The 27,781-nt window shown below is 39.2% G+C and overlaps 3 protein-coding genes across 6 annotated transcripts; 1 reads left to right on the top strand and 2 right to left on the bottom strand.

Annotated features, from left to right (window-relative positions):
- Positions 1-1,334: 1,334 nt before the first annotated feature.
- On the bottom strand, positions 1,335-27,346 carry LOC122881428 (myelin-associated glycoprotein). 4 transcript variants are annotated; one of them, XM_044207656.1, is made up of 22 exons: positions 27,051-27,346; positions 8,854-8,917; positions 8,385-8,768; positions 8,004-8,291; positions 7,624-7,920; positions 6,399-6,776; positions 6,011-6,298; positions 5,628-5,921; positions 5,035-5,073; positions 4,589-4,927; positions 4,186-4,482; positions 3,991-4,105; positions 3,796-3,843; positions 3,260-3,286; positions 3,071-3,115; positions 2,958-2,984; positions 2,832-2,879; positions 2,688-2,714; positions 2,554-2,592; positions 2,392-2,457; positions 2,255-2,288; positions 1,335-1,598 (listed from the first exon to the last, which is right to left on the bottom strand). In XM_044207656.1, exons 2-22 carry the CDS (start codon positions 8,894-8,896, stop codon positions 1,572-1,574), a joined length of 3,150 nt encoding a protein of 1,049 aa, XP_044063591.1. In that variant the 5' UTR covers positions 8,897-8,917; positions 27,051-27,346; the 3' UTR covers positions 1,335-1,571. The 4 variants fall into 4 exon arrangements, with proteins under 4 accessions (XP_044063591.1, XP_044063590.1, XP_044063588.1 ...); XM_044207655.1 differs by lacking the exon at positions 27,051-27,346 and adding an exon at positions 10,901-11,203 and having other exon boundaries at positions 1,335-1,663; XM_044207653.1 differs by lacking the exon at positions 27,051-27,346 and adding an exon at positions 10,901-11,203.
- LOC122881445 (myeloid cell surface antigen CD33) lies at positions 10,134-15,630 on the bottom strand. The gene is made up of 13 exons (XM_044207691.1): positions 15,497-15,630; positions 14,864-14,939; positions 14,350-14,745; positions 13,963-14,253; positions 13,730-13,829; positions 13,525-13,560; positions 13,392-13,424; positions 13,228-13,269; positions 13,001-13,027; positions 12,740-12,775; positions 12,587-12,658; positions 12,427-12,454; positions 10,134-12,330 (listed from the first exon to the last, which is right to left on the bottom strand). The coding sequence occupies exons 2-13, from the start codon at positions 14,907-14,909 to the stop codon at positions 12,268-12,270; spliced, it is 1,170 nt and encodes a 389-aa protein (XP_044063626.1). The 5' UTR covers positions 14,910-14,939; positions 15,497-15,630; the 3' UTR covers positions 10,134-12,267.
- LOC122881456 (myelin-associated glycoprotein-like) lies at positions 19,084-22,634 on the top strand. Its single transcript, XM_044207709.1, is given in 10 exon segments — positions 19,084-19,233; positions 19,687-19,761; positions 19,893-20,288; positions 20,384-20,392; positions 20,395-20,673; positions 20,966-21,065; positions 21,172-21,207; positions 21,329-21,361; positions 21,745-21,759; positions 21,920-22,634. Coding segments are annotated over 8 exon segments (912 nt in total). The 5' UTR covers positions 19,084-19,233; positions 19,687-19,715; the 3' UTR covers positions 21,758-21,759; positions 21,920-22,634.
- Positions 27,347-27,781: the final 435 nt, after the last annotated feature.

Here is a 27,781-nt window from a genome sequence, read left to right as displayed (position 1 = left end):
ATCGTGTGTGTAAAAATACATTTCCTGAAGTCTTGAAGCCTGATGTTTGTGTCATTCCTGGTTTGTAAGACTAGAGTTGCAGACGTTTAGTCTTGTTAACAATTACCTCCTTCTCAAAAGAAAATAATCAAATCACTTTGGAGTTTGTATGTATGCACCAAACCAAACCCAAACAACTGAGGCGAAATGAGAGAAAAGCATATTATTTTTTTTATTTATCAGGTGCACAAATTCAGTTAAGTGACAGATGATTATGTCATTATGCATTCTTTAAATGAACTAAATAAAGTTTAAATGCATGACCAACATCACTTCCGACCACACACGAACATATATCAGTTTTTCACATAGGATTCTTTAAGACTGTGGTCTCGGACCCCCTAGGGGGGTTTGGGGGCATGCTACCCCGTAATAAAGTTAAATGCATCACTCTGGTGCACTTTGAGATCAAAATTAAGAGGCTCGATCTATGCAGGACAATTTTGTGCTCTAGTAAACAGTTTAATCTCAAACACATTCATGGTTTTCCCTGGGTTTCTGGAGGGCTTAGGTGCTGTGGTTGCGGTGGGGGGGTCATGTGGTTGTGAGTTTGGGGGTCCTCCCCCAAGAAAATTTTATGTTATTTGACTAAAAAATATGCATTTTACATAATTTTAGACATATATCAATACCATATTTATAAAAAACACAAAGGTTGTAGTTTTTCACATTGCACTCAGACACAAATATGCTCACTGATGAAGCGAGCGCGATGTCCTGAAGTAATCACATTTTTGTGAGTGATAGCACTGTCTCCCCTAGCAAATAATAATAATAAAATAACATTGATTAAACAAGGCTTATAGTAAAAGGATTTTACTTAAGTCAGGGTGAAGCGCCACTAACCAGCTGGATCTTTATCTATCCATAATCTTATCGCCCTGGTTCTTTATCAAAACAGGTTATTTTTCATTACTGAAGAATTGGGTTTTTTAAATCATTATTTTAAAAAAAGAATAAATTCATAACTGGATTAGAATTGATTTATATATCTAATATAACTAAATATTGTTTCTAGAGCAGCAATAGTAAAGTTTACAACAGCAAAGTCACTACATAAACTCAATAATATCTCACTGGAAACAAATCTAAAATCTCAGTAAAATAAATCATATTCCTGACATTAAAATACAGTGAAGTTTAGAAAGAATGAAGAACAGACAGTCAATATCAGTCCTTCCTCCTGTCGTCTGTCTTCCTGCTTCTGCTGCTGCTGTGATCACGCTTGTAGAGAGAGGAGTAGAGGGAGGAGGGGCTGGTTTGTCTCAGCCAGCAGTACGTTTACAAGAATTTGCCAAAATTTAAGATTAGTGGAAAACTAAGATAAACAGTTAGACTACATTCAGACAGCTTTCATTTTAGCTTGTTCGTAACAATTCGCTATTAACTTAACAAGCGCGCTGTGGTTGTAACAACAACTGCGGACAAATACATGTAGTCCTATTGTGCAATAGGCCTATGTGTATGAAGTAAAATAATTACAGCAACATGGTTCTGGAAGCACGTGATGTTTCCAAGATGTCTTGAAGAACTCAAAGGTTGCCATACACTTGGCAATCCTGCAACACATTTGAGAATTGGATTCAATTACAATCTCAAGTTGTTCTCAGCAGCTTTGTAGTTTCTGTTTCACAAAACAAAATAAAGACATGGTTTAGGCAGTGCATAAATGCATTGAGGCAGTTTTTGTCAAGCCATAACGTAAAGAAACATCATGTGACCACAGTGTATTCAGCAGGCGTTTGGTTCAGAAAAAGCCACTCCATGTCGTAAATAATGGAAGCCAGGCATAATAAGTTTATTATAGCAGCCTTATAGCAGACGTTGTTCAACTATCCAACAAGCACTTCAGCAGAATCATACACGTCCATTCAGAGCTGAAAAAGCATTTTGGATGAGAGGTGAAATCTAGTTTGATTTAGCAGTTCTAGATATACCATAACCTGAATGACTGAGAATCTACACAGAGGTGCCCATGGGGACAGGAATAACAACACCAGCTGTGGCTGTAACATTTTTTCATAAAGTATAAGTTGTTTTTTCACAGAAAGGTAAAGATTGTTCTAAAATCTGTGATGGAATTATTGGTTAGATGCCTTTTTCTTAATGGTTAGTTGTGAAGCATGAGATAACCTACTCTTTTCCAGAAAGATGAAGCAAAAGTCATTAATTCACATCTGATTTGGGCATTATCATTCAGCACAGCACTACTCACCTCAGGCCTGACAGAGCAAGGAGGTCTCCGGTTACTAGATCAAACAGACACATAAAAACGAAGCGGATAATTAATGTACAACTAAATGAAACACAATGGTATGCCAATTAAGGAACAGCTGTGTTAGTAAAACTCACTCCTTTGGAGATGGAAAGCGTTGTTTGGAGATCTGAGTGTCACAGTGTACAGTGGTTGTGTTGTTTCTATAGGAGCAGGGGGGAATCACACAATATCAGTTTTTATCTGTGCTTACTATTACGGCCGTGTGATGTAGTAGAGGAACACTGATAAAAACTTACAAATAGCCAACACTGAGGTTCGCAGTGTTGCCTTGGTGTCTGCAAGGGTAATACATATTTTATTTATATTAGCTGATATTTTCAAATGATGTCTGGTATTTCTTCCTGTGCTAACAGAAGGTTGAAAATGGTACCTCGAAAATCTGCTCCAGAATGACTTCCTATAAGAATAGCGTCAGTAAATATTAATATTAATATTAATATTACTTTCTGTTAGAAAGAAACCCTAACAATGATAGTGGTCAAGTCTAAAGCCAACAGCACTTAAGAACACCTACTTGGGTTTCCTCTCATTTTCCCACCCGACACGCCCATCCTCTGCTCTACTGAAAAGGGTAGAAATGTAAACATGAGGCACTTCATCTCGAGATTAAAAGTGAGTATTGACTCTTGGGTGTTTTTACCGAGAAAATCGGTTCCAAATGGATGTCCTGTAATGGAAAGCACATTGTTACTATTTGTCGTATAGGTCTACTGTATTTGTCCAGTTTGTAAAAGAAGCAGTCTGCTGACATACCGTTTTTCCGGCCTTGGAGGTCTCTGCCTGTCTTCAGGGTATCTCCTGGACATTTCCATGAAGAGAAATTTCAAGTAAGACAAGGTAAAAAGGCTGTACACAGATTACAGCTCTTCCGTGATTTTATCTCGCACAATATGAGACCAACAAAAAAAAAATGGTCTAGAGGCAATTTTTAATAGGGCTTACCTGGAAAATCTATCCCATAGTGATCTCCTGAAAGTTTGAATTGCAGAGACAGATATTTACATTGCTTTTTGGTGGAAATACAAGATGTACGTGTTCAGTGACATCAGCTGTTTAATCCACGCCTCACAATCATTGGCTCATGCTGTGTGGCTATCAGCTGATTAGTAACGTCCAATCATATTCATGCAGTGTACAATGCAAACGTTATAGCCTAACTTTTCTCACTATTATTCTGCTGATACGCCAAAGCCCCCTCCACCACCCCGACCTCCTCCTTATGTGCCATTTTTGGTATTGTTGATTTAACTAAGATTTAATATTAATGTACATTTGTCAATGGGGGATTATTTGTGCCAGCGCAATCCTCAATACTCCTTGTATTCTTTTAGAACTCCTTCAAAGAGCAGAGCCTTTTCTGCCAAATCTGAAAACCATAACCATTTCTTATAAATGGTCATTTCCTCAACGTAAGTGCACCTGACTGAAATCTAGTCATCAATTATGTCACCATTACGCATTTAGGTTTACCTACATACCTTTTCTCTGGTCGAGGTGGTGGTCTCAGCGAGTCATCAGAGCGCTTCCTGTTGGTTAGAAAAAAATGCCATAAGAACATTCACTAATAAATGTTGACTTTTACATTCTACAACTGACAACTTATAGCATCAGTAACATTGATATTACCCATCTGCAGTATTGGCACATTTGGAATTGACATGTATCTACTCTACCTTTTTCTGCAGATGACCACTCCAAACACTGCAGCTAGGATGATTGCAATGAGGACTAGAGCTGAGACTGGAATGACTACTGGGAGAGAGCTTCTTAACTCGTACATCAGTGATCCTGGTGATATAGGAACATTTGAGACTCATGCAAATGTATTAAGCAAGACATATACAGAAGAGAGAATTTTGTGTTCTAACCCTTTACAGTCAGCTTGACTGTGCTGGCTTGTTGCTTTTCACGCCAGGAGATGGCAGTACAGGTTAGGATCTTGACCCCGTCTCCCCCAGCGGGCATGAAAGTGATCGTGGAGGTGGTTTCCCAGATGCCCTGCGGCATCCAGGTGTGCCTGACCTCACTGGTGAGGTTAGGGACACTCCATGAGAACACTGGAGGATGTGATGGACATGTGTGCGTCACAGAACATGAGACAGTAATCGGTGAGCTAGCATCGACTTCTGTTGGAACTGGGGTTATCACTGGTTTTTCTGGGGAAGCTGAGCATGTAAAACACAAAGCAGCATACTTTTGTCGATTAGAAAGCAAAAAGGTAAATGGCTTGGCACATTTAAATAAGATAGAGAATTAGTATTGATTCCAGACCTTTCATAACAATAAATACGCAGCTATTGTTGAATCTGTATTTGTCATTTCCTTTCTCTGCATGGAAACAAAATGGCCCATTGTCAAAGGGCTTGATGTCATCAATCTCTAATGAGCAGTTTCCCTCATTCAGATCCCCTAACATTCTGGTGCGGTCCTTGAAATGGTCCAGTACATGGCTCTGGCCATTATGATAGACAACGCCCCCAGTTTTTTTGGACCAGATGCCACGTGTGAGAGGCACATCCTCCTGGTACTGGAAGCTGCAGGGAATCACCACACAGGAGCGGGTCAGGGCTCTGATTCTGAAAGGGACGTCAGCAGCCAGAACATGGGACACTGTAACAAGAGAAACAAGCCATGATAGGATGCCTGTAGAAATCAGTCCACTTGTGATATAACATGGCAGCAAGATGAGTATTGAGAGAACTGAGAAGTACACCCACTGTCGTTTTCCTGTGGATCTATTTCTGTTTTCTCATATTCTGGAAAAATGACAGCAAGCAACATCAATTAAATCTTCTTCAAATGTTATCTCATCATAGCAAAAGTTTGATATTTTGGCACATATTCTTATTTTCTTTCTGGCAGAGTTATATGAGAAGATACCGCTCTTATATTTGTCTGTTAAATTTAAGGCTATAGCCAGCAACCTGTCAGCTTAGATTAGTTTAGCACAAAGACTGGAAGCAGAGGGAAACAGCTTGCCTGGTTCTGTCAAAAGGTTCTTCTTCAGCAGAGACTCAGCACTTCAGTTTTTACCTATTAAACAAACTAGACGTAACATGTTAATATTAGTGAGCTGTAGAAGTACCCAAAGGTGACCCTTGGACAGAGCCAGGTTGGCTGTTTCCCCATTTCCAGTCTTTGTGTTAAGCTAAGCTAACTGGCTGCTTGCTGTAGCTTAATATTTAACCAATAGATATGCAGGTGGTATCGAGCTTCTCATCTAAATCTCTGCCAGAAAGCTAATAAGCACATCTCCCAATATGTTGAGCTGTTCCTGAGTGACCACTGTGCATGACATGTAGGAACTCACTTTTTATACGAAGGGTTGCAGAGTATGAGGTCTCCCCAGTAATAAACTGAGCGGAGCAGGTCAAAGATTTACCGTCATCTTCAAGAGAGCCAATAAAGGTTAGATTTGACACTGTGTTATAGGTATCGCTTGAGATCTTTTTGGTGTGTGGCACACTCTGCATGTCGTTGTAGTTCCATTCAATGGTTGGTGTATTTTTCTTGCACTTGTAGGAAACAGAACAAATGACACTCTTTGCCACACCCTCTGTTGCCTCGCCTGGCTGCTCAATCATTTTGATTTCTTCATGCGGACCTGAGCAGAAATGTGATAGTCAGGCTTAAATCCAAACAGGGGCATTTTCATTTTAATTCACATAACACATGGTCTCACATTATACTCACATTCAACATTCAGCCTGAGCTCACTTGTGGCTTTCTGACCACCATGGTAGCTAACAGTACACTTCACGCTCTGGTCCTCCTCTTTTACAGTCCAAGTTCTCTCTACTGTCCTTTCCCAAATCCCATCAGATACCAGAGTATCCATAATGCGGTCTGTTCCAGGTATATCACTTAGAGTCAGAATGGGGGGATCAGAGATACATGTATGGCGCACATAGCAGGACACTCTGCTCTGCTCTCCCACCCTGGGAATACCAATGATGCTAAGCTTTGGTTCCTGTGCATGTTCTATAAAATCAAAGCAAGAATCGTCATTTGGAGAATTGCATTTTTTGGAATTTGGGTTAAATTGACTAAAAAGTGGGAACGAATGTATCGAGATGCTTACCTGAAACAATAAGTTGAGAGGTTTTTTCAGAAAACATGTAACCCAGGGTGTGGAAGGAGGTAATAGGATTCACGTCTACCCATGGATAAAGTCTGTCCTGGTTGTGCGAAATTTCCAGCTTCTCGATCTTAAGACTACAATTCTTCTCCGCCACAGATCCAATCAAGCTGGTTTTCCCTCTAAACTTATCAATAACAGTCTGTCTTTGGTCAAATACAGGTGGGTATCCATTGTTCTGGAACAAGTACCATATAACTCGGAGGTCAGCAGGCTGGGAGGTACTGTAGGTGAATCTGCAAGGAATGATGATACATGAGCCTCTCATGCCTGTGATGCTGCTAGGGGTGGTGAAGGACCAACCGCGAGAGAGCATATTTCCTGTAAAAACAAGAAACATTTGAAGCAAAGTTGCTGATCTTTTCAACCAGTAGTTTACAACATTTTTGGCTTGTGACCCTTCAAAATGAAGCAACACTGCTAACTGTGTCTGTCTGCTGTTTGGTGCTGGGCAGGTAGTGTAGAGTGGCTTTTTAAGGTTGTGGGTTGGATTTGTGGGCTGGAAAATCAAAATAATGAGCTTAAAGAAGCTAAAAAGCTCCGTGGAGGTGAGGGGAACTGTCGAGCAACACCATTCACACTACACATAGTCAATTGATCCATCGTTAATATAAAAATATCAATCATATAGCTACTTTAATGTCGACATGAGTTACAAGCAGTTCAACAAAAGAGTAGTGTTTCCACTTAGTTGTTTCAACTGAATGATTTTTAGAGTCATGAAGAAGTTAAAGAAGCCAGTATTTCACAAGAAAAGAATTTGAGAAAAGTAATAAAAAATAAACAGAATTTTGTGTAACAGAACTATATATGTTTTTCTATCTTCCCTTCAATTGTCTTTGAAAACCTCATGCTGGGAACTATAGTTTTAAACAAGTCAGCATTGTGAAAGGATTTTATGGATTTCATGTGACATTTCATTTTATAAATATATGTTAATTTTAAGGAAGTACAAAAAGAGGAACAAAAACAGACACTGCAGCACTGACAGAGGGTTGGCAAAATCTGACAAGTAAATCACATTTTATGGAAATACATTTCATTTCTATTGCAGAATTTGTTAGTGATGCAGGTGAGATGCAGCACAGTTAATGCATATGACTACTTTAAAGGCTATAGACCAGGAAGGTTTAGTTGTTAAATGAAGATTATTATTATTTCTACTCACTCTTTACGTGTATGGTGATGCTCCTTTCCTGCCTCTGACCCCCAGTGAATCGTGCATAGCATGTCAGAGATCTTCCATGGTCATTAGCTGATGCTGTGAATGTCAGTGTGGAGACAGTTCTCCACTGAGCATTTCCACTGTTGCTGGTATCAGTGGAGGCTGGCATGCTACCATAGTTCCATGTGAGAGTTGGTAAATGTTTTGAGCATGTGTATGAGGCAGTGCAGGTTACTTTGCTTGCCTGTCCCTCAAGAAATTCGTCTGATGTAGACTGGATAGTCAAGGGTGAAACAGAGCCTGAAATGCAAATTGTAAATGTTAAAATTTCTAGGTCAGCATAAAAGAAAAATTGTTTTTATTCTTGCATATCCATCACATACATTCTGCATTTAAGGTTTTAGAGGCTGCTGCAGTGATACCGCCAGTGTGTCGGACGGAGCACTCCACAGTTTGGTGGTCTTTCTCTATGTTCAGTGTGGTCATCAAGGTAGTTTTGTATGTGCCATCAGACAGCGACGTATGAGTTAGACTGTGGCTTTGCAGTGGGATGTTGATACTTATAGTGGGTGCTTTAGTGGGACAGGTGTGATAAACAGTGCATTGCACTCTCACGGACTGTCCAACCTTCATGTTTCCATAGATCATAATATCCGGTTTCTCTGCCCTGCCTTTACAAAGGAAATGTAAAGAATTATGGATGAAAAATGAATAAATATCCATCCAAAAATGTATCTTTTCCCAAGCTCACCATGATAACTTACCCACTACTTCAATTGTTACAGTTGTATCAAAGAATCGGTAGGTGCTTCTCCCAACATTTTCTGGATCTACCCAGGGGTAAATCCTCTGTCTGTGGTCAGACCACTTCACTGGGTAGATTTGAAGACTGCATGTCTTCCTGATTGTAGAAGTAAATACACGTGTTCTTCCTTTAAATATGTCAATGACCTCATTTGAGTTCCAGTCGTCATATACTAAAGGATATCCATGGCTCACATACTGGTACCAAACCACACGATCTGGTCTGTGTGGTGGATACTGATAGTAGTCAAACGTGCAAGGGATGACAAGGCAGGAACCCAGCAATCCTTTGATATTGCTGGGCATCTTCACATGCCAAGCCCTGGAACTGCAGAAAATGTATCCTACAAGAGGACCAATATGCAAAAGGAAAATTAACAATGTAAAAAAAATGAAAAGATTAGGTTGAATAGTATAAAATTGCAGTACCTAGAATGCAGAAGGTCAGGAGGAATTGGCTAAATCCAGACATCTCATGAATGGTACCACAAACCTGAAATATATGTGAAATGAACTTAGTATTATGCATTGCAACTTACACCCAGAAATTTAAAAGGCACGGGAAAAAAAACAGAATACATGTTGTCTTTCATATTTATCAGAAGTACCTCCTGTAGAAAATTCCAATTTTACCATAAAACAAAGTTAAATATCAGATCTATCCTATAGTTCCAATGTTAAAGAGGCACTCAAGCAATTTAGTATTGAATTTCCATAAAGTTGGGGGACCCACATAGGACAGATTCACAGACTCAAAATCGAAGCAGCAGAGGCCAAGATTTCTTGTCTGCTTCAAGCTTGAGAAAGTCCTTTCTCTCTACGAAGGGTGAATGTCTATAGATCTCATTGGGTGGGGTATTGCTTTAAAGGTCTCACCCATATTTTCTGAAAACTTACAGACTATTCAAGCAGAACAGATTTTCAGGAAAGAAAATCAAAGCAAAAAAATGGGCGGTACCATGCCAAAAAGAGAGGAGAGAGCACATGCATGTTACAACCTGTTTGTACATAAATAGCCCAAATATCATGTGATTTCATATAATAATAATAACAATAAAACTTTATTTATAGAGCACTTATCAAAACAAAGTACAAAGTGCTTCACAACAAGAGAAATAAAATACCACAGTGAATTATGAAATATAAATAAATAAAATACATAAAATATACAAAAGCAATAAAATAAACAGCCAGTTCAGGTAAAATCAGGATATGCTTTCAGATAAAAAAGTGTTTCCAGAGGAGACTTAAACGAAGACACTGACTCAGATAATCTAATTTCTTCGGGCAAGTTGTTCCAGAGCCTCTGTGCCCTGATAGCAAAAGCTCTGTCCCCCTTTGTTTTTATCCTGGACTCAGGAACAGACAGGAGACCCCTGCCCGAAGATCTCAAACTACGTGAAGGTTCATAAGGGATTACAAGGTCTAAAATATAATCTGGAGCCAGGCCATGAAGAGCCTTAAAAGTAATCAATAAGATCTTAAAATCAATCCTAAAACAAACAGGGAGCCAATGTAAAGAGGCTAAAACAGGTGTGATGTGATCGTACCTCTTGGTCCTGGTTAAAGCCTAGCAGCTGAGTTTTGTACAGACTGCAGACGTGTCAAAGTTTTTTGATTAACACAAGTTCAAATACACTGATTGAACTCAGTAACACAATGTCAGTCTGCTAGATCATGTAGGCTACATGTACTGAAAAAATGTCACATTCAATCTTTTATGTATTTTATTATTTTTATTTATTATTATTTTTAATTAAACAGGGAAACCTAATTTTAAAAACTCTGGCAAAAATAGGCATCAGTGACAAAGAGTTGCAGACAAGGAATACATTACATACAGATTACATATGAGATACATGTTTTCAATCATAGAAATGCCATAGATACAAATAAAAACACAACCTGAAAGCTGTTCAAACAACCTGCATTATATTTTCTAGAACAAGAAAGAAAGTCAAACCTTCAATTTTGAATGTTCTAAATTTTGGCCAGTCAGTGTTCATTTGTGGCAATATGGTATAAAAAAACAGAACCAGGTAGACTTTGCAGTCAGGAAAACATTCTTGATTCCAGAAAGCTCCTTAGACAGGCTACTGGTAACAAGCAAAATTAGCCCAGCCTAAATAAATATTATTTTGTGTGTTGTTGTCATATTTGGGATTTCATTCCCACAGGAATTCATATTTGATTCTAAATTGTAAAATAGAGACAGATATTTTTGCAACATGCAAGAGCTGTTTCCTGTACTTTAATAATGTCTAAACTGGCTCAGATATCTAATAAAAACCAAGATCAGTGCTACTTTTTGTCAGCAACTACATTTCGAAGATGCCATGATATCACAATAGAGAAATATATTCCGAGAGATCAAGTTTAGTATTTCTGCACATAAACTAATATTATTTTAAGTTGTGAAATGCAGGAAAATGGAAAGGTTGTTTATATACATTTCTTAAAGATCAGAACAACTTACCTCTGGAGTTGAATGTTTATGAAGAGATTTACCACCTTTAACAAAAGTCCCTAACAGTGACAGTAACATTTTAAGAAACCTCCCCCCAAAATGTGGGCGGAGGGCACAATTCACTAACCACAAGGAAGGCAAAAATCTTTGCAGTGATGGATCATCGGGTTTCTGTGTAAAGAACAAATTAATCTTAAAAGACTCAAAATCTAAAATAAAATCAGCTGACCTTATCAAACTGGGTCCAAACAATTTGTTAATAGACCAAAACATTTTATCTGTATCTAGAAACAGGAAAATAATTTCTTCCATAGGTAAATAAGATTATAAGAAGTAAATTACATCTTTGGTTTTCCATCTGTACTGCTTTTCCCATTATGAAGCCATATTGTTTCTCGTCCTGTGAGCAATACTGTGTCCCAGATCCGTGTTTACTTCATATTGCTAATGAAGTAATGCTAATGTGAAATATCAGATACACCAGCATGTATATGTAAGTTCTATAAACATTTTGGGAAATACGCTTATTTGCCTTTTTGACAAGTGTGAGATTAAAAGACTGATACCACTCTCATGTCTGAGCTAGTAGATGGTTAGCTTAGCTTATCATAAAGACTGAAAACTGGGGGGAAACAGCTAGCCTGGCCCCGCCCATAGGTAACAAATCTGCTAAAACCTCCAAAGCTTGCCAATTATCATTTGTTGTTAATTAGTGAGGTTCTGGTTGGAGAATTTTGTTACCTTTGGACAGAGCCAGGCTAGCTGTTTCCAGTCTTTATGCTAAGCTAAGCTGAGCTAAGCTAAGGTACTGGCTGTAGCCTTATATTTAATGGTGAGAGTGATGTCAATCTTCTTCTCATCTCCGCTCTCAGCAAGAGAGTGAATAAGCACATTTCCCCAAATGTCAAACTATTACATTCAGTTCTTATTCCTCCTTGTTTTATTTGTTTATTGCCTTTGATATCAACTTATTTAATTTAATCTCACTATGGCATTTTGGTTATGTTTCAGGCCCGACAATAGTGACACCATACCTAAACAAACAAATACACTGGCTGAACAAAGTTTTATACTATTATAGTAGTATACAATATATACTATACACTTACTGCTATGCAGAAGTCATAATGATGGTAGACATTAACAAATACATTTTATGAATAATATCATACATTCAAAATTCAAATAATATGATTAAATGATCAATGACATAATTAAATATATTTTTCTTGATAGAGAGAAGAGATTACAACATTAGTCATGCATAAAAAACTGCTATCATCAGATGCGCTTAATACAAATGATCTTTATGAGAGTGATTAGATTTGTTGCCTGCTTTGATTACAAACTCTCTCTTTGTAAGGTAATATTTTTGTTCAGAGGTTTCCATAGACGTTCAGGTCTGCAGTGTTTATGTAATCGTCACCATCATCAAGGTCCTGTGGGTGATTAAGGTCATTATTGTCACAGATGTTGATAGTGCCAGTGTGCTGTATGTAATTCTTGACAACAAATCATCAGCGATTTAACAGTACCTCTTTGTAATTGCAGGATTTTGGTTGGCTGAGGCCCATTAACAACAACAGCAAGAACAAGAAGACAGAGAAAAAGAATGACATAAGACATTGTTGTACCAAAATATATGATTTCAAAATTTTATTAACTGGTCAGGTTCAAGAGGAGTAAGCCAAGTACCTTTTGGGGGATGGGAAACGAGGCTTGGAGAAGTTCTGGTCAGCACAGGATTTTGAATTGACATTATTGGGCCTGTGAATTAAGATTCATGTCACTACACAGTTGGGAAAACTACAATTAGCTACTTAACTTTCTTACAATTAACACACTTACATATGACCGGAATCCATCGTGTTTCCTTTAGGCCTTCTGATATAGAAAAAAAAGTATATAATGTAATATAAATTATTAACATTTTAAGGCAGAAAATTAAACGCTGTGATGTGCTAGTTTCATTATAACAAAAATACACTCTCAAAGGTTGTGTTTGATTTAACTGTGAAAACCAAAGTGTGTTTACCAAGTGATAAAAAAAACTTGTGAAACTTATTAGTAGAGGCTGACATGCTATCATCAATGTTTGTCATGTCTTACCTTGAAAATCTGCTCCAAATAGACCTTCTGCGCAAAAAAAGAAGAACAGAAACTATGCAAATGTTGTGAGGCATAAAAATAAAAGCATAGATCTTATCAAAAACAACACCAAAAAAAGCACTACACTTCTGCAGATACATGCAAAGCTGCAGTAGGGAGAGTACAGAACTAGTCACTAAAATGACATTTAGCATTTGGAGAGATAAAGACCCTAAAATGCCTCTTGCCTTTGATCAGAACGAGATGGTCCTGGGCCATCAGAACGAATCCTAAAAATTTCACAGATTAAATTACACATCAATACAATTAAAAGTTATTAAGACAAAAGTATTTTTGCAGATTCTCCACGATGAGAAAGGGAAAATATCACAAACTACTTATTTTTTCTCACCTGCGAGACAGCCTGGACAGCCGGTTCCACATGCTAAACGTTACAGAAAATTACATTACGAGAACGAAGCGAAAGAACTGAAATCCTCTGATGTAGCACTATATGAACTAAATCTGCTTTACAACATTTTTACCTTCCATCCTGACTTTGGAGCTCTGCAATGCGTTTCCTTGAGCAGAAAGAAAACAATGTAATTTTATTGAGGAGCACATACTGTACACAAATGTGTTAAAAATGGGGAAGTGTGCAGGAAAATAAATAATATTTTGCTCCAAAATGTTATTACTCATCTGATGTACTCTGTCAATCAGTTAATGTCAGTGTATTGCATTACTCACTTGTATTTTTTCACCATGAAAATGCAGAAGACTGCAAAGATCACAGCAGTACCAATCCCCACCACTGATGGAATGATGATGTGCTTATAGTTTTCTGTACCTGCAAAGAGACAGAATTTACACATGAGCCATTCTTCCTTTATATTGCACAAATGGGAAAGAGACAACATCCAGTACATAAACTTCAAAATAAAGGACATCCTCAAAGTTCAACAACAGTGAAAAGATCTCACGTTTTACATAGAGTTTCAGTGTTGAAGAGGACGTCTTGTGTCCATTAAATTGTGATGTGCAGGTGACCTCACTGTGGTCATCCTTCTCCTCAGGAATGAACGTCAGGATGGACTGTGTCTCCCACAAGCCTAAACTAATTTCTCTGTGGACCTCAGTGTCTGCGGTGCCCCTACTCCATGTGAGTTTAGGCACATGCGAGGGGCAGGTATGGGTGACTGAACAGACGACAGTGTAGGGATGATCTTGAATGGCTGTCTTGGGGTGAATCAGTGTAGGTTTCGGAGGATCAGCTATGAAAAAAGGCAGAGATACAGTAAGAGGCAAATCGTTGTAACACAGAAAATCATTGTAAAGATTTATGTAATCTTGAAAAGTTGGTGACATACAGAGCATTCTGAACTCAACACAATCTTCAAGAAAGGAGAACTTGTCAACGGTGGATGTATCAGTCTCTGTTCGTGCTAGTTCAATCCGGAAACAGAAAGGGCCATTATCATGATCTTTAATTTCAGTAATTTCTAAGGTGCAGTTGTTGTCACCCAGACGTCCCAACAACCGTGTGCGGCCCCTAAAGTTTTCCAAGACTTGCGTTTGATCATCGCTATAGATGCGTTGATCTCGATTTCTTGACTTATGCCAGATCCCTCTGAGTTTGGAGGTGGGCAGGCGTTCTTTAGGATGGGTGAATGAACAGGGTACCACAATGCAGGATGTAACCAGGGCGTCAAGGGTTTTTACAACATTGGCCTTCCATTCTCCACTAAGCACGGGGCTGCTAATAGCTGAAAGAGAAAAATGGAAGTGGCAAAGAAAGAAATGACTTCTAGGAGGTCTCTTTGATTTCTTTCATTAACTACTGTAGGGTGTATTTAGGAATGAGATTGAAGGTGACTTAATTACCTGCCAAGAGCAGACAGAAAGTCATCATCTTTCTCTCTTTGTCCATACTTCTCTGAGGTTTTGTTGGTGTAATATACTGTGGTGTTTAAATTAAATAATAAAAATAAAATCATAAGCACTACCTACTACTACTACATGGAAATTACGACACAGGTATGAAAGGGAAACTTCTTCAAACAGCACTAATCTTCACATGCAAGAGCTATTTATTTATATGGCAAATACTGGCATTGTTAATGTTCTCATACAGGATATACACAGCTGAAACAACACATAAAACATTAGCCATCATTTAAATTTTCTCACCAAAAAAACAATTAATTCATATATAAATTGCCTGCGCTATATTTTCTATTCATTCTCATGACTATTTTAACAAACTGACACACATATTAAAAATGTTTATCTTATCTTTCAATACAAACAATGACGATAAATAACAGTGAAAAAATTCCTGTGGTCAGGGCTATATCAAATTAAAACATCTAAAATTGCTAAGCTCCATTATTCCTGAACCTAGCAGTATATTTACTATAAACTTTCAAAATGAAATATTCAAAGAAAATGTAGTGAACCAACATTTATTAGATTTATACCATAATCAAGCATAATGTAGAGTCACCAGAATCTTACCTGATGAAGCTGCTGGCTGATCAGAGCTGTCTGTTTTTACTAAAAAATACCTCCCTGAGAATGACGTGCGGTGTGCTATTCTGCAGTTAAGTTGACAAAGATATGAACTCTACAGGCAACAGAAAAAACTGCAGGTTTAGAAAGCAGGAAGTGGATTCAATCTATGTGCATGATATGAGAGTTATAGACCTCTTCCATGTTTGCATCCTGTTGTGTGATATACTGAAACTACGTTTTCAAAGATATGAACAGAAAAAAAACTGCAGCCAAAGTTTTATCAGTATTAGTGATCTTACAGTACAGTCTGAAAGTATTAGAACAGTGACACATATTGTTGTGTTGGCTCTGCACTCCAGCAGATTGGATTTTAAAGGAAACAGTGAATATGACTAAAGTGCTCACTTTCAGCTTAAATTTGAGGGAGTTTACATCCCCATAAAATGGGCAGTGAGCAGAATAAGGAACAGAAAGTAGATGGACATGCTGTCATAGACTAAATTCATCTCTGATATGTAGACACAGGGTATCTTCCCTGGTTATGCTCTGCCAGGCCTGCGCTGCAGCCTTCTTTATTTCTTGCTCCTTTGTGGGCTTTTTGACAGCATGGCGCTCCAGTTAAGGCAATCGTGTGGAGTGTACCGAAGGAAAGCCAGGTGTCTCTCACACCCCATTCAGACCGCTACCACAAAACTCACAGTAATGGTATTATTATAGGAAGATTAGATTGAGATAAAAAAAAAAATACAACAATCCAGAACCAGGTGTGCGTAGCTTGGAATAATGGGACATTGCCCCTCTCAAGTGATAAGGGACAGTACTAAAATTATTGGGGAGGGGTGGGGGGCTGAATCCCCTATTTCATTTTTTTAAAGAAAGGCCCTCCCCAGCATTGTTAATATTTTATTTAGACCCTCTTCTTGACTGAAAAGCAAAATGCAATACCCTCCCCCAATATCTCAAAATAATATATTTATGACAAACAACAAAATATTGATAACAAAGACATTCTAATTGTAGATAAAGCTACCCTCCTTAAGGACACATGGCCAGTTGTTACCCCTGTATCTGAATTAACAAAATAGGCAGAGGCACCAGCTCTGAGGCTGCTGAGGGGATCAGATACCTGAATGTCTGACATAAACCAATAACATGATGCCTGAATCGCATAAATAGGGTTGCTAGAGACTCAAAATTAATTAGTGTGCAGTTTTATATTAAGAGGCAATATTAATGTGTAATATGGAAAAAAAATCCCTTTGTCGCTATGCTCCACTCTTAGCACAGTTGACAGTCAGGGGCAAATTCAAATTAGTGTTAAGTTGGTGACAGATCCAACAGTCTGATCTCAGCACAGAGATAATCAAGATAAAAAGAAAATGCCAGAGTGGTGCACCAAAATGCCACAGTACCAGAGGAATTCATAGCAAAGCTTCCTATTGTAAAATGTTTTAAATGATCAACCTTCATTACAGCCGAACATTGATTTTGTGAAATATTCAGTTCAGTGTAGCTATGTGATCCAGGAGTCTCCGGGCAAATAAAGTCACATTAACCTGAGCCCATGCTGTAAAACAAAAAAGCATTGGAGATAGGTGGGCCCCATAATCAAAAAAAAATTCCAACAGTTTTAATTGTATGTGGGAAGTAACAATTCGTAGCTTTGTATTGTATTGTGAAAGTGCCAGGCATGCAATGGTTTGAATGATAACTAGGCCTATTATGTCACAATGTCCGCCTCAGTTGTGTACACTCACTTCCACTTTCCCAGGCCCCTTCAGCGTTATTCTGTACCTGTCCACCAGATGTCCTTTGATTTTTCTCCTTTCACTCCAGATCCTGCCACTCCCATCTGCCCTGCAATCACCTCAATCCCCTCACGTGACTTTCCCCGCCCATCTCCCCACCTGCACCTCATTCCCTCATCAGCCACTCATATATATACCGACCCAGAACCATTGTTCCTCTGCCAATTCATTGAAGTTGTTATGTGCCTCATATCTGTAAGGTCCAGTCAGGGTAACAGGGATTTTGGTCCTATCCCTGTTACCCTGCACACACCAGTTGTGAAACTGTAGGTTTATTTACCTAACTATGACAGTTAAAGTCCATCTGATCCTTTAGTGCTGCTGTTGATAGAAAAGATGTTGGATAGAGAAGACACATTATTTCTTGACTGCAAGTTTTAGGATAAATTCATCTCTAAATTAAAAATAACGCCACATTCTGGGGCTTCCTGTTCCTATGTTATCAACAACTTGAGCCCCGTTTTTTAGCCTATGTGTTTACATTTTGGCAAATTGGCACCAGTGGTCATTCACAATCAAAAGTATGCCAAATTAGCTATTAACAGTTTGTTTGCAATGTATGTATGCATGGATGTACAGACAACTATCACTGGATTACTTTGTTACTGGAGAATAAAACTAAAAACATGATGATTCTCAGGCACGTTCTGGAGTTTATGGACATTTATTTGCAATGAACATCCTCGGGAAGTCACACTGAATTCAAAAATATGTGTATCATGTTTGCATTTGAGATATGACTCCAATTAGAAGTATGAATTTTGACTTAAATTGCAATTGAGCAATCGGACGATAAGGGTTTTAAAGTGCCTTAAAAATTCCCTGTGGAGTTTTTGATTTCTTGTAGCGCTATTGAGCATTTTTTGTATGTGTGGTTGCCCTTTTTTGTTAGTGCAATGCAGGAGGACAAACACCTGCTGATAGTGTTGCAAACTGCACATAGGCAAAGTTTGCGCCCGGGACTTTCTGCCAGAAAGCCTTACTACTTGGTTAGGTTTAGGAAAAACAAAGGCAGAAAGCCCTGAAGGCAAACTTCTCCCATGTGCAGATCTCACAAGTGCTGAATGCACTTCCTTCCTCATATAACACTTCCAAAGCCAATTTTTGTTTCCATCCATGTTTTCTAGCAAGCAGTCATCATTCCTGCCTTTGTTGGTGCATTGCTGCATATCTTACCACGTTACTGCCACCTGTAGATTAGTGCTGGTAAACATGGATGGAAACAATGGCTTTGGAAGTGTTATATGAGGAAGGAAGTGCATTCAACATGTTTGTTAGATCTCAAGGATACACACTATGCGTTTTGGTAAATAACACTGAATGGAAACATAACTTTGTTTGTTTACAAGAAAACTCCACAGGGCACCTTTTATTGCCACCATGGACTGCGTGTCATGACTGCAGCTCCAGCTGTTGACCGTGTCGATAAGCTGGCCAAATCAGCAAGCCAAACTACAATAACTATGTATGCACCTATCCCTTTCACCTCACACATGCACCCCCATGCCCTTAAAGCTAAAAATTCAGCACTTTAACTCAGTCACTGGTCCATTTCAAATCCAGTGTGCTGGAGTCAAGCCAAAAAGTACCTTAAAAAAACAGGAAGAGATTTTAATTTAAACCTAAAGCCTCTTGAAAGTCAAAAAAAAACAAAACAAACAAAGACACTCAAACAACCAAAGGAGGTGTAGTGTCAGGTATAACTGTATTTTTATGCACACGGGGAAGAGACCTCCCCCGGTTTTCTACACCATGAACTCTACTGCCTCTGCCTCTACTATAGCTGCTCTCACCCTCGCACCACACAAAAAACAAAGGGGACTCTTTTGTAGTTTTGCCTGCAGTGCTTTCTGTTGCCTCTACAGTTAATGTCTTAATGAACTGAACTCCAGGATAGCAGACACAAACAGCTGTGATCAACTGCAAAATCAGGTAAGATTCTGATAACGCTAAATTATACTTTAAACTAAGAGTAAAGCAGAATATCAAATATATGTGGGCTCAGCACATTTGTTTTGAATATTTTATTTTGGGAGTTTCTGATGTATTATTCGGCAAATCTGGATATTTTGGTTTGATAGAGGCCCTACTACAGGGTATATATTTTTATTTACTGTATCGTAATTGTTTGTCAACCTAATTATATTTATTTCATTTTGTTTCATTGTATAATTTCATTGAATAGACAGAAAGGGAAGGACAAGGAGAGTGTAGGCAGTTCACACAATCATCTAATGAATATTTCCACCTTTGGTTTGTGAAAATACATATATCATATATGAGGACATTAATAATGTCAATATTTATCATGTAAATATAATTACAAATATTTCTTTAAAAATACATGTTCAAGTATTTTTTTTTCTTTTCATTTAAACACCACAGTGTATTACACCAATAAACCTCAGAGAAGTATGGACAAACAGAGAAAGATGATGACTTTCTGTCTGCTCTTGGCAGGTAACATAATCAAGTCACTTCTTTGTTTCCAATCTCATTCCTAAATACACCCTACAGTAGTTAATGAAAGAAATCAAAGAGACCTCCTAGAAGTCATTTCTTTCTTTGCCACTTCCATTTTTCTCTTTCAGCTATTAGCAGCCCCGTGCTTAGTGGAGAATGGAAGGCCAATGTTGTAAAAACCCTTGACGCCCTGGTTACATCCTGCATTGTGGTACCCTGTTCATTCACCCATCCTAAAGAACGCCTGCCCACCTCCAAACTCAGAGGGATCTGGCATAAGTCAAGAAATCGAGATCAACGCATCTATAGCGATGATCAAACGCAAGTCTTGGAAAACTTTAGGGGCCGCACACGGTTGTTGGGACGTCTGGGTGACAACAACTGCACCTTAGAAATTACTGAAATTAAAGATCATGATAATGGCCCTTTCTGTTTCCGGATTGAACTAGCACGAACAGAGACTGATACATCCACCGTTGACAAGTTCTCCTTTCTTGAAGATTGTGTTGAGTTCAGAATGCTCTGTATGTCACCAACTTTTCAAGATTACATAAATCTTTACAATGATTTTCTGTGTTACAACGATTTGCCTCTTACTGTATCTCTGCCTTTTTCATAGCTGATCCTCCAAACCTACACTGATTCACCCCAAGACAGCCATTCAAGATCATCCCTACACTGTCGTCTGTTCAGTCACCCATACCTGCCCCTCGCATGTGCCTAAACTCACATGGAGTAGGGGCACCGCAGACACTGAGGTCCACAGAGAAATTAGTTTAGGCTTGTGGGAGACACAGTCCATCCTGACGTTCATTCCTGAGGAGAAGGATGACCACAGTGAGGTCACCTGCACATCACAATTTAATGGACACAAGACGTCCTCTTCAACACTGAAACTCTATGTAAAACGTGAGATCTTTTCACTCTGTTGGTCATTTATTCCCTTAGTTATTGCAGTAGAAAATATTTTGTGAAAGTCTTAATTTAATACTGGGAGTATTATTGGAGCAGTCACCTAGGTTTAATTAGCATGACATCAGATCCAATGTAGTTTATCAATATGAACATATAGTCTTACATTAACATTACCTATATGGAATTTTGTCTTTTATTTTGAAGTTTATATACTGGACGTTGTCCTCTTCTCATATGTGCAATATAAAGGAAGAATGGCTCTTGTGTAAATTCTGTCTGTTTGCAGGTACAGAAAACTATAACTACATCATCATTCCCACAGTAGTGGGGATTGGTATCGCTGTGATCTTTGCAGTCTTCTGCATTTTCATGGTGAAAAAATACAAGTGAGTTCAATACAGACTTACATTACAGAGAGCAACATGATCAGTTCTTAACACTGTGTTTTTCAGTGCTCCTCAATAAAATGACTTGTTTCCCTGTCTGCTTAAGGAATCAGATCGCAGAGCTCCAAAGACAAGAAGGCAGGCAAGTCGAAAAAAATTGGATCAGTTTGTAGGGCTACACTGATATGCATTTTCAATTATTTCAGTCTCATAAGAATGTGATTCATGTTTTTCTAAATCATTTATTTATTGGTCACATTTAGTGTGTGGAACCGGATTTCCAGACTGTCTCGCAGGTAAGAAAAACTGGGTTGTTTTTTTTTGAGTTAATATACTACAGATATACATTTTGTCCCCAAAATGTCTGGAATCTCTGAGAGTAGGGGGGTACAGGATGTCAAGGATTACAATTTCATAGAGCAATAAACAGCTCAAATTACTGTGGGCCATTATAAATTAGGGCGAGTAGATATTATAATTTAGTGACTACGCCTGTACTGTTCCAACCGTAACCTTTCACACACCAATGCATCAGTGGTCTCACAGTCATTTCAGATCACTTCTGTGCAGAAGTGGCATGTTTATTTGTGTTGCTGTTTTTGACAAGATATATGCTTATATTTATATATAAAATGATCACATCTTATTTTCTGTTCTTCTCTTTCTATGGTCTAATCAGGAACAGAGTCTGAAGGTGAGAGGTGAAGAAAAGAACTTCACAGAAATATGTGAGACCACAGCTTTCTTCATTAGTTGTGTTGTTCTTGCAGTCAAACCAAGATTGCTTTAAAGGCTTTAAAAGTCAAACGTAGAAAATCAAATTGAATCAAATGTGTATTTTCCTGTTCTTTCAGATAATCAAAGGAAACCAGAAGAAGTCTGCTGTCTATTGCTGTCTGCAAAAGTGCTGCCTTTAAAATTTCCCTATAATAATACCGTTTAAAAAAAAATGAAATGAAGTCAAGTCTAAAATCATTTACTGGAGGGTTGAATCTATTTGTTTGACAAGCTTGCTTTCATGTTATTCACATATTAACTTCAGAGAAATGCCATTACAAAACAGCAACTTAGAACACAAAATATATATAAAATTATGTTAACAAAGCTTAAATGTTTTAGCATGTTTTTCCTGAAAAGCAACATTATGTACTGTCAACTGATTTAGTCAGTGTAGAAATGGCTAATTATCATTCCTTCCTATTCACTTTGGTTTGTTCTGTCACAAGTTTAGTTTATGAGGAGAAAATAAACTTTTTAGTTGTAAAACTCCTATTCTTTATTCACCATCCACTGGCATGTGATATTAGAGGCACTGTGTTAGGTTTTCTCAGCTGTAAATTATAGCCAGTGGTGACAGTGTGCTCGCTTGTGTGAATATGTGATTTCTGCTAATAACATTAACTGAACTTTTATAAACCTCAGTACCAAATCTAAAAGTGTTTTAATCTCAATTTGAAGAGAAATATGTCAAAACTGTTTCAGTACCAAAAAGATCTCATTTAAATGTACTAATGACTTCCTGTTGTCTGAACAGATGCATCATATAAACATTTTTCTTTGAACATTCAATTTTGATTTGTGCTCAGCCTGTTTTGTGATTGCTTCATCATTGCTCGCTTGTTAATGCCTTTGTCCTCCACAGGAGGAAGTATGTTCAAACCTTCTGCATTCTGTTTACTGTGAGTGACGGCTATACTCAAGTTTCATGAAATTGTAACAGTCTGAGATTTTATTCCACTACCTTTAGCTGGAGCAAAATCTGGAGCTCCTACACCAGACAGGTCAGAGAAACCTGCCATGGATGTTTTTTAGAAACCGGCCACCTTGACCTTAGGTCCTTGGTTTTTTCCACAGTCCCTGACTGAAATTGCACAACACAGGCAATCAAGTCAAATACTTAAAATCTAGTCTTCTGTTATTCATGCAAACTGCACCTGGAATAGTACACCACACTTCTTTTGTGAAAAACTAGTATATACTGATTTTTTCATGGGTTTGTGACACGTCAGTATGATGACTGTTCTTTATAGAGCTTCTGCCTGGAATATGCTCCCACCATCAGACAAAACAAAAACAGATTTGCTTTCGAAAAGTCACTAAAACAAAAATTGATAAATCTCAAATAGATGTTAAAAGATACATCAAATTCTGAAAACCACAGACCAATAGCACTAACCTCACAATTATGTAAATGGATGGAAAAATGATTAACAGGATACCACAAGGTAGCGTCATTAGACCAATTCTATTTAATATCATGATTAATGATATCTTTGAAAATACAGGGACAGGTATACAGTCATCATTGTACGCAGACGATGGAGCAATCTGAAAAAGGGGAAAAAATTGCTCACGTGTTGAAAAGTATACAGAAAGCAATAGTCAGTGTAGTGTAGATGGTCTTTTGATGGGGGATTTAAAATTTGAGTAGCAAAATCATGCTATATGCTCATCACTAAAAAGAAAATAGGTAATGAGCAGGGGTTAACACTATATAACAAGCCCATGGAAAGAGTTAGTATTTAAATATCTTGGTCTTTGGATAGATGAAAAATACACATGGAAGAATCATATTGAATATGGTGAGACCAAAATGTAAAAAAGTGTTAAATTTAATGACGTGTTTGGTCGGGACCGAATGGGGAGCTGACAAAGAAGCATTGTTTGTCACAGATATGCCAGGCCTCACCAGCCTGTAATCACCCACACCTGCTCCCAATTACACTCCTGCTCCCCATTGGCTCCAATCACAGCTACTACAAAAGCACACCACTCACGTCAGTCACTGTCCAACCTCGTTTGAATTTAGGATTATCTAGCACTCAGTATCTTACCAATTTCCTGTGTCTCCAGCGTTTCCTGTGTCTGCCTCCAGTGATCTCTCTCCATACCCGCTATATCCGGCTGTCATCTCATTAAAACCCCTTCTGTCTCCATCTCGGTGTCGCTTGCCTGTCTGTTCCATAACAGAAGGTCGGACCGATACCGCAAGGATGACAGCCCAATGGCTCCTTCCTAGACCTGGAGAGTCTGGTCCAGAGGTACATCCTCAACCATCCTTCACCACTTCTGGTGGCTTGCGAAATGGTGCAGCCCTTCTCAGGCTCAGTGGAGGAGTGCGAGGAGTTTCTTGTGAGGTGTTACTTAGTCTTCTACCTGTATCCATCCCAGTTCCTGACTGAACGGTCCAAGGTGGCTTTCGTAGTTCTCCGGCTAGTCGGCCCGGCACTGAGCTGGGCGGGATCCCTATGGGCGCCGAGACAAGGCAGTCCTCAACTCTTTAGGCCGGTTCATAACCCTCCTCCGGAGGGAGTTTGGCCCGCCAGCCACCAATTTGGCAACCAGCCCTCAGTCCACACCTCTACCAACCCTTCCTCAGCCTATCAACCCATTACTTGCCTGCACCGAAGCTACGCTCCCCCGCTTCCAGTCGCTGCTGGATCGCAGCAGCTCCCCACTTCCAGCCCCTACGTCCAGCCGCCGGCTCCCTGTCCTGACAGCAAGCCTCCAGAGGGTCCCAGCCTTGGTCTTCGCCTCCGGTGACCTCCCGCCTGTGCCACAGGCATTCCAACAGACCCCCAGAGGGGGTTGACCTTAATCGCAAGGTGCAAGATGGCAGCTCAGACTCTATCAAGCCCCCAGGCCATCCACCCGGAGTACCCTGCACCTAGCCCGTCCAGTCCCCGGGCCGTCCGCCCGAGGTCCCCAGCTCCACCCTGGTCCAAGCTCCTGGTCGTCCGCCCGAGGCCTCCCAGCTCCACACCTGCCCAGGCTCCGGCCGGTCACCCGGATCAGCTCATTCCCCGTGGTGGAGGACGGCCACCACGTCGGGGGCGGGGGGCTCCCAATTACACTCCTGCTCCCCATTGGCTCCAATCACAGCTAGTACAAAAGCACACCACTCACCTCAGTCAGTGTCCGACCTCGTTTGAATCTAGGACTCTCTATCACTCAGTATCTTACCTATTTCCTTTGTCTCCAGCGTTTCCTCTGTCTCCAGTGCTCTCCCCTGTCTGCCTCCAGTGATCTCTCTCCATACCTGCTATATCCGGCTGTCATCTCAATAAAACCCCTTCTGTCTCCATTTCGTTGTCCCTTGCCTGTCTGTTCCATAACATTGTTACATATATACACGGCTTTGACGAGAGCTACTTTGGATTATGGTTGCATGGTGTATGAAGCAGCAGCAAAAACTCATCTAAAAAAACAAGATACAATACAGAGCATTGAGAGCATAGTTTGGGAGCAGTCAAAACCCCGCCCATTAATGCATTGCTGAATCCAGTGAACTGTCAATGCATCTGAGGAGAACTAAGTTATCACTAACATACTGAATAAGAATACAGAGAGGAGGAAACTTAGCATCAACCATTCTGCAGAACTGTTGGGAATACACAACATTTTCTGGTAAAGGTTTTTGATGGGACATTAGCAAGAAAGTGAAACAGTACAAATTAGATACTATACAACCCAGTCCAGCAGTTATTCATAGCAGTATATCCCCATGGATATTTCCACAACCCAAAGTAAATCTTCAAATAATAGAAAAGAGGAGAGAGTGGACAGAGAGGAATGATAACATTGGGCATGTGGTTCAAGAATATTTGAATTAAAGTATTATAGTGCTAATATATTTTTTTCAAGGTAGACTTACTAGCTATGCAATTGTGAAATGATGGTATGTGATCCCGTGGAAGCCAAAAGTCTGTATGAAATCAACTTTGTTGTAAGAAAAACATGTTTTTTTTTGCACTCTCTTGCAGTACTACACTACCTACAATCCTAAAGCATGCAACGTCTCTGATTGGTGGAGCTAGCTGTTACCATGGAAATGTTTAACGCAAACGGCTAGTTATACTTAATTTACACACTTACAACTTACAACAGGTTTAGCTATGAGTTACTGCTACCACTGAACTCTACGTTCATTTACGTTTCGTTTACCACAGAGCAACCGTGATTTCCCTTTCTGACATGCTGTGTTTTTTAGAGAATCAATACAACACTATAATAATGACAACGGTTAAAGTTTAAGGAGAAACACGCTACTATAGTTAGGTTAGAAGTTGTTGGAAACGTATCATTTGCAATGGTTTATGGGATGCATAGTTCCTTTTGTGTTGATGATCACTGACGCTGATGCTCACAGTGTCTTATAGCGTCGCGTTCAGGTTAATATTGGAGTGAATGGACGGCCAGAGCAGTTCCTCTGAGCGTCTAATATTGCTGCGGATGGTCACTTTTTCACACAGGGCCATGTAGGTTTGTATTTTGTTTTCCCTTAATAATAACAACCTTCATTTAAAAACTGCATTTTGTGTTTACTTGTGCTATCTTTGACTAACAGCGTCTTATAGCGCCGGTCAGGTTAATATTGGAGTGAATAGTCGGCCGTAGCAGTTGCTCTGAGCGTCTAGTATTGCTGTGGATGGTTTTACAATGGAGTTGGAAAGTGGAAAGACCGGTATCTTGTGCGAGATGCCAAGGGGCGTGACAAAACGTTGGTATTTGACGACCTTGGAATGAGAACGGGCTGAAGTGGCCATAAAGCAAATTAATGGTGCAGCTTTAAATAGTCCAACTAAATATTTGGCTCTATAGGAAAAAGGACACAGCGTCCAGTAGTGAGAGTGAAGCTGTATGTTTTCTGTACATCCCCAGGCGCATTTGTTCAGAATTTACAGTAGTTTTTATGCTGCCTGGCAGCTTTTATCCTGTAAATTCAGTGTTTTCTTATTTAGTTGAAACTGCTCTTGTGCACACAGAGGAGCAACTGACCCACTATCTGACTGAGTCAGCAGCAGCTCAGCTTGTTGCAGGTTCATGGATCATCTTGATTATCCTGCTGTGATATTATTTCCACGCAAGTTTTCAGGCTACTAAATGTGATACATCTGTCAGCTGTTCATGCTAAACATTAAAATATGTCTGGAGACAGTTTCAAACTGGGCTCGTCTATATTAGTAACTTGTTAAAGCTACTTACCAAACTGGAGAAATTCCAAGTAGCTCGGACAGGCTCTGTCCCTGTGTCTATGTCGACAGCAGCACACAGTAACTGCAACAACAACTGCAGTGTTCTCGCTGGCAAGACAGTAGGCCTACTTCACTAACTACAATAACATCAACAACTACACAGCAAGTACTTATACTAACAGTCATGGGGCTATCAGTAAAGCCATCGGGAAAATGAGACAGTTTTACTCAGTTTCACTTTCTTTCGCTGTCTCTCTGGAAATTTTTCTACCCCACCCTCTATCTGATTCCAGGCAAAGGCACTTTCCAGAACAAACATCTAGCAACCTCATTATGGACAGTACAGAAAATATTGGGGTGGGGAGGGGGGCTAAATTCTCCTTTTTTTTTTTTTTAAAGCAACGCCCTCTCTGGCAGACCCTCTTCTTAGTAAAAAGCTGCAATAACCTTCCCCTAATATTTCAAAATATGGGACTGTGCGAATGTTAACTGACATATTGATCCTATTGGCTTGTAGCTGATTATGATGAGGAGATTAACCCCCAAATTTCAGACTACCCTTCCTTAAGCAAAAAGAAAAACTACATATCCCTTCTCCTCTAGTACATGCTTCAACTTGAGCTATTGATTTGTTGAGGAGAGCCACAGAATTTCTTGAACTTTCCATCACACTCGTCACCTAATTAAGTTTGTTTCCACTCCTTGTTTCACTCCCACCCTTCAATGGCTTCAGCTACCCTT

Source organism: Siniperca chuatsi, linkage group LG9 (assembly GCF_020085105.1).
Source record: "Siniperca chuatsi isolate FFG_IHB_CAS linkage group LG9, ASM2008510v1, whole genome shotgun sequence".
NCBI classification, from domain to species: Eukaryota; Metazoa; Chordata; class Actinopteri; order Centrarchiformes; family Sinipercidae; genus Siniperca; species Siniperca chuatsi.
The sequence above is the reverse complement of the archived record's forward strand: the minus strand, read 5'-3'. Positions and strand labels throughout refer to the sequence as shown.

Excerpts from the sequence above, each read along its gene's own strand:
- LOC122881428 (XM_044207653.1), bottom strand. The coding sequence starts at position 11,203 with ATGGAAGAAATTATTTTCCTGTTTCTAGATACAGATAAAATGTTTTGG. Across the intron at positions 5,074-5,627 it reads TGCAACCCTTCGTATAAAAA|AATATGAGAAAACAGAAATA; the intron begins GTGAGTTCCTAC and ends TCATTTTTCCAG. Across the intron at positions 2,985-3,070 it reads CCTCCAAGGCCGGAAAAACG|GACATCCATTTGGAACCGAT; the intron begins GTATGTCAGCAG and ends TTTCCATTACAG.
- LOC122881445 (XM_044207691.1), bottom strand. The coding sequence starts at position 14,909 with ATGGACAAAGAGAGAAAGATGATGACTTTCTGTCTGCTCTTGGCAG. Across the intron at positions 13,830-13,962 it reads ACTGAAACTCTATGTAAAAC|GTACAGAAAACTATAAGCAC; the intron begins GTGAGATCTTTT and ends GTCTCTTTGCAG. Across the intron at positions 13,561-13,729 it reads TTCATGGTGAAAAAATACAA|GAAACGCATTGCAGAGCTCC; the intron begins GTGAGTAATGCA and ends TTTCTGCTCAAG.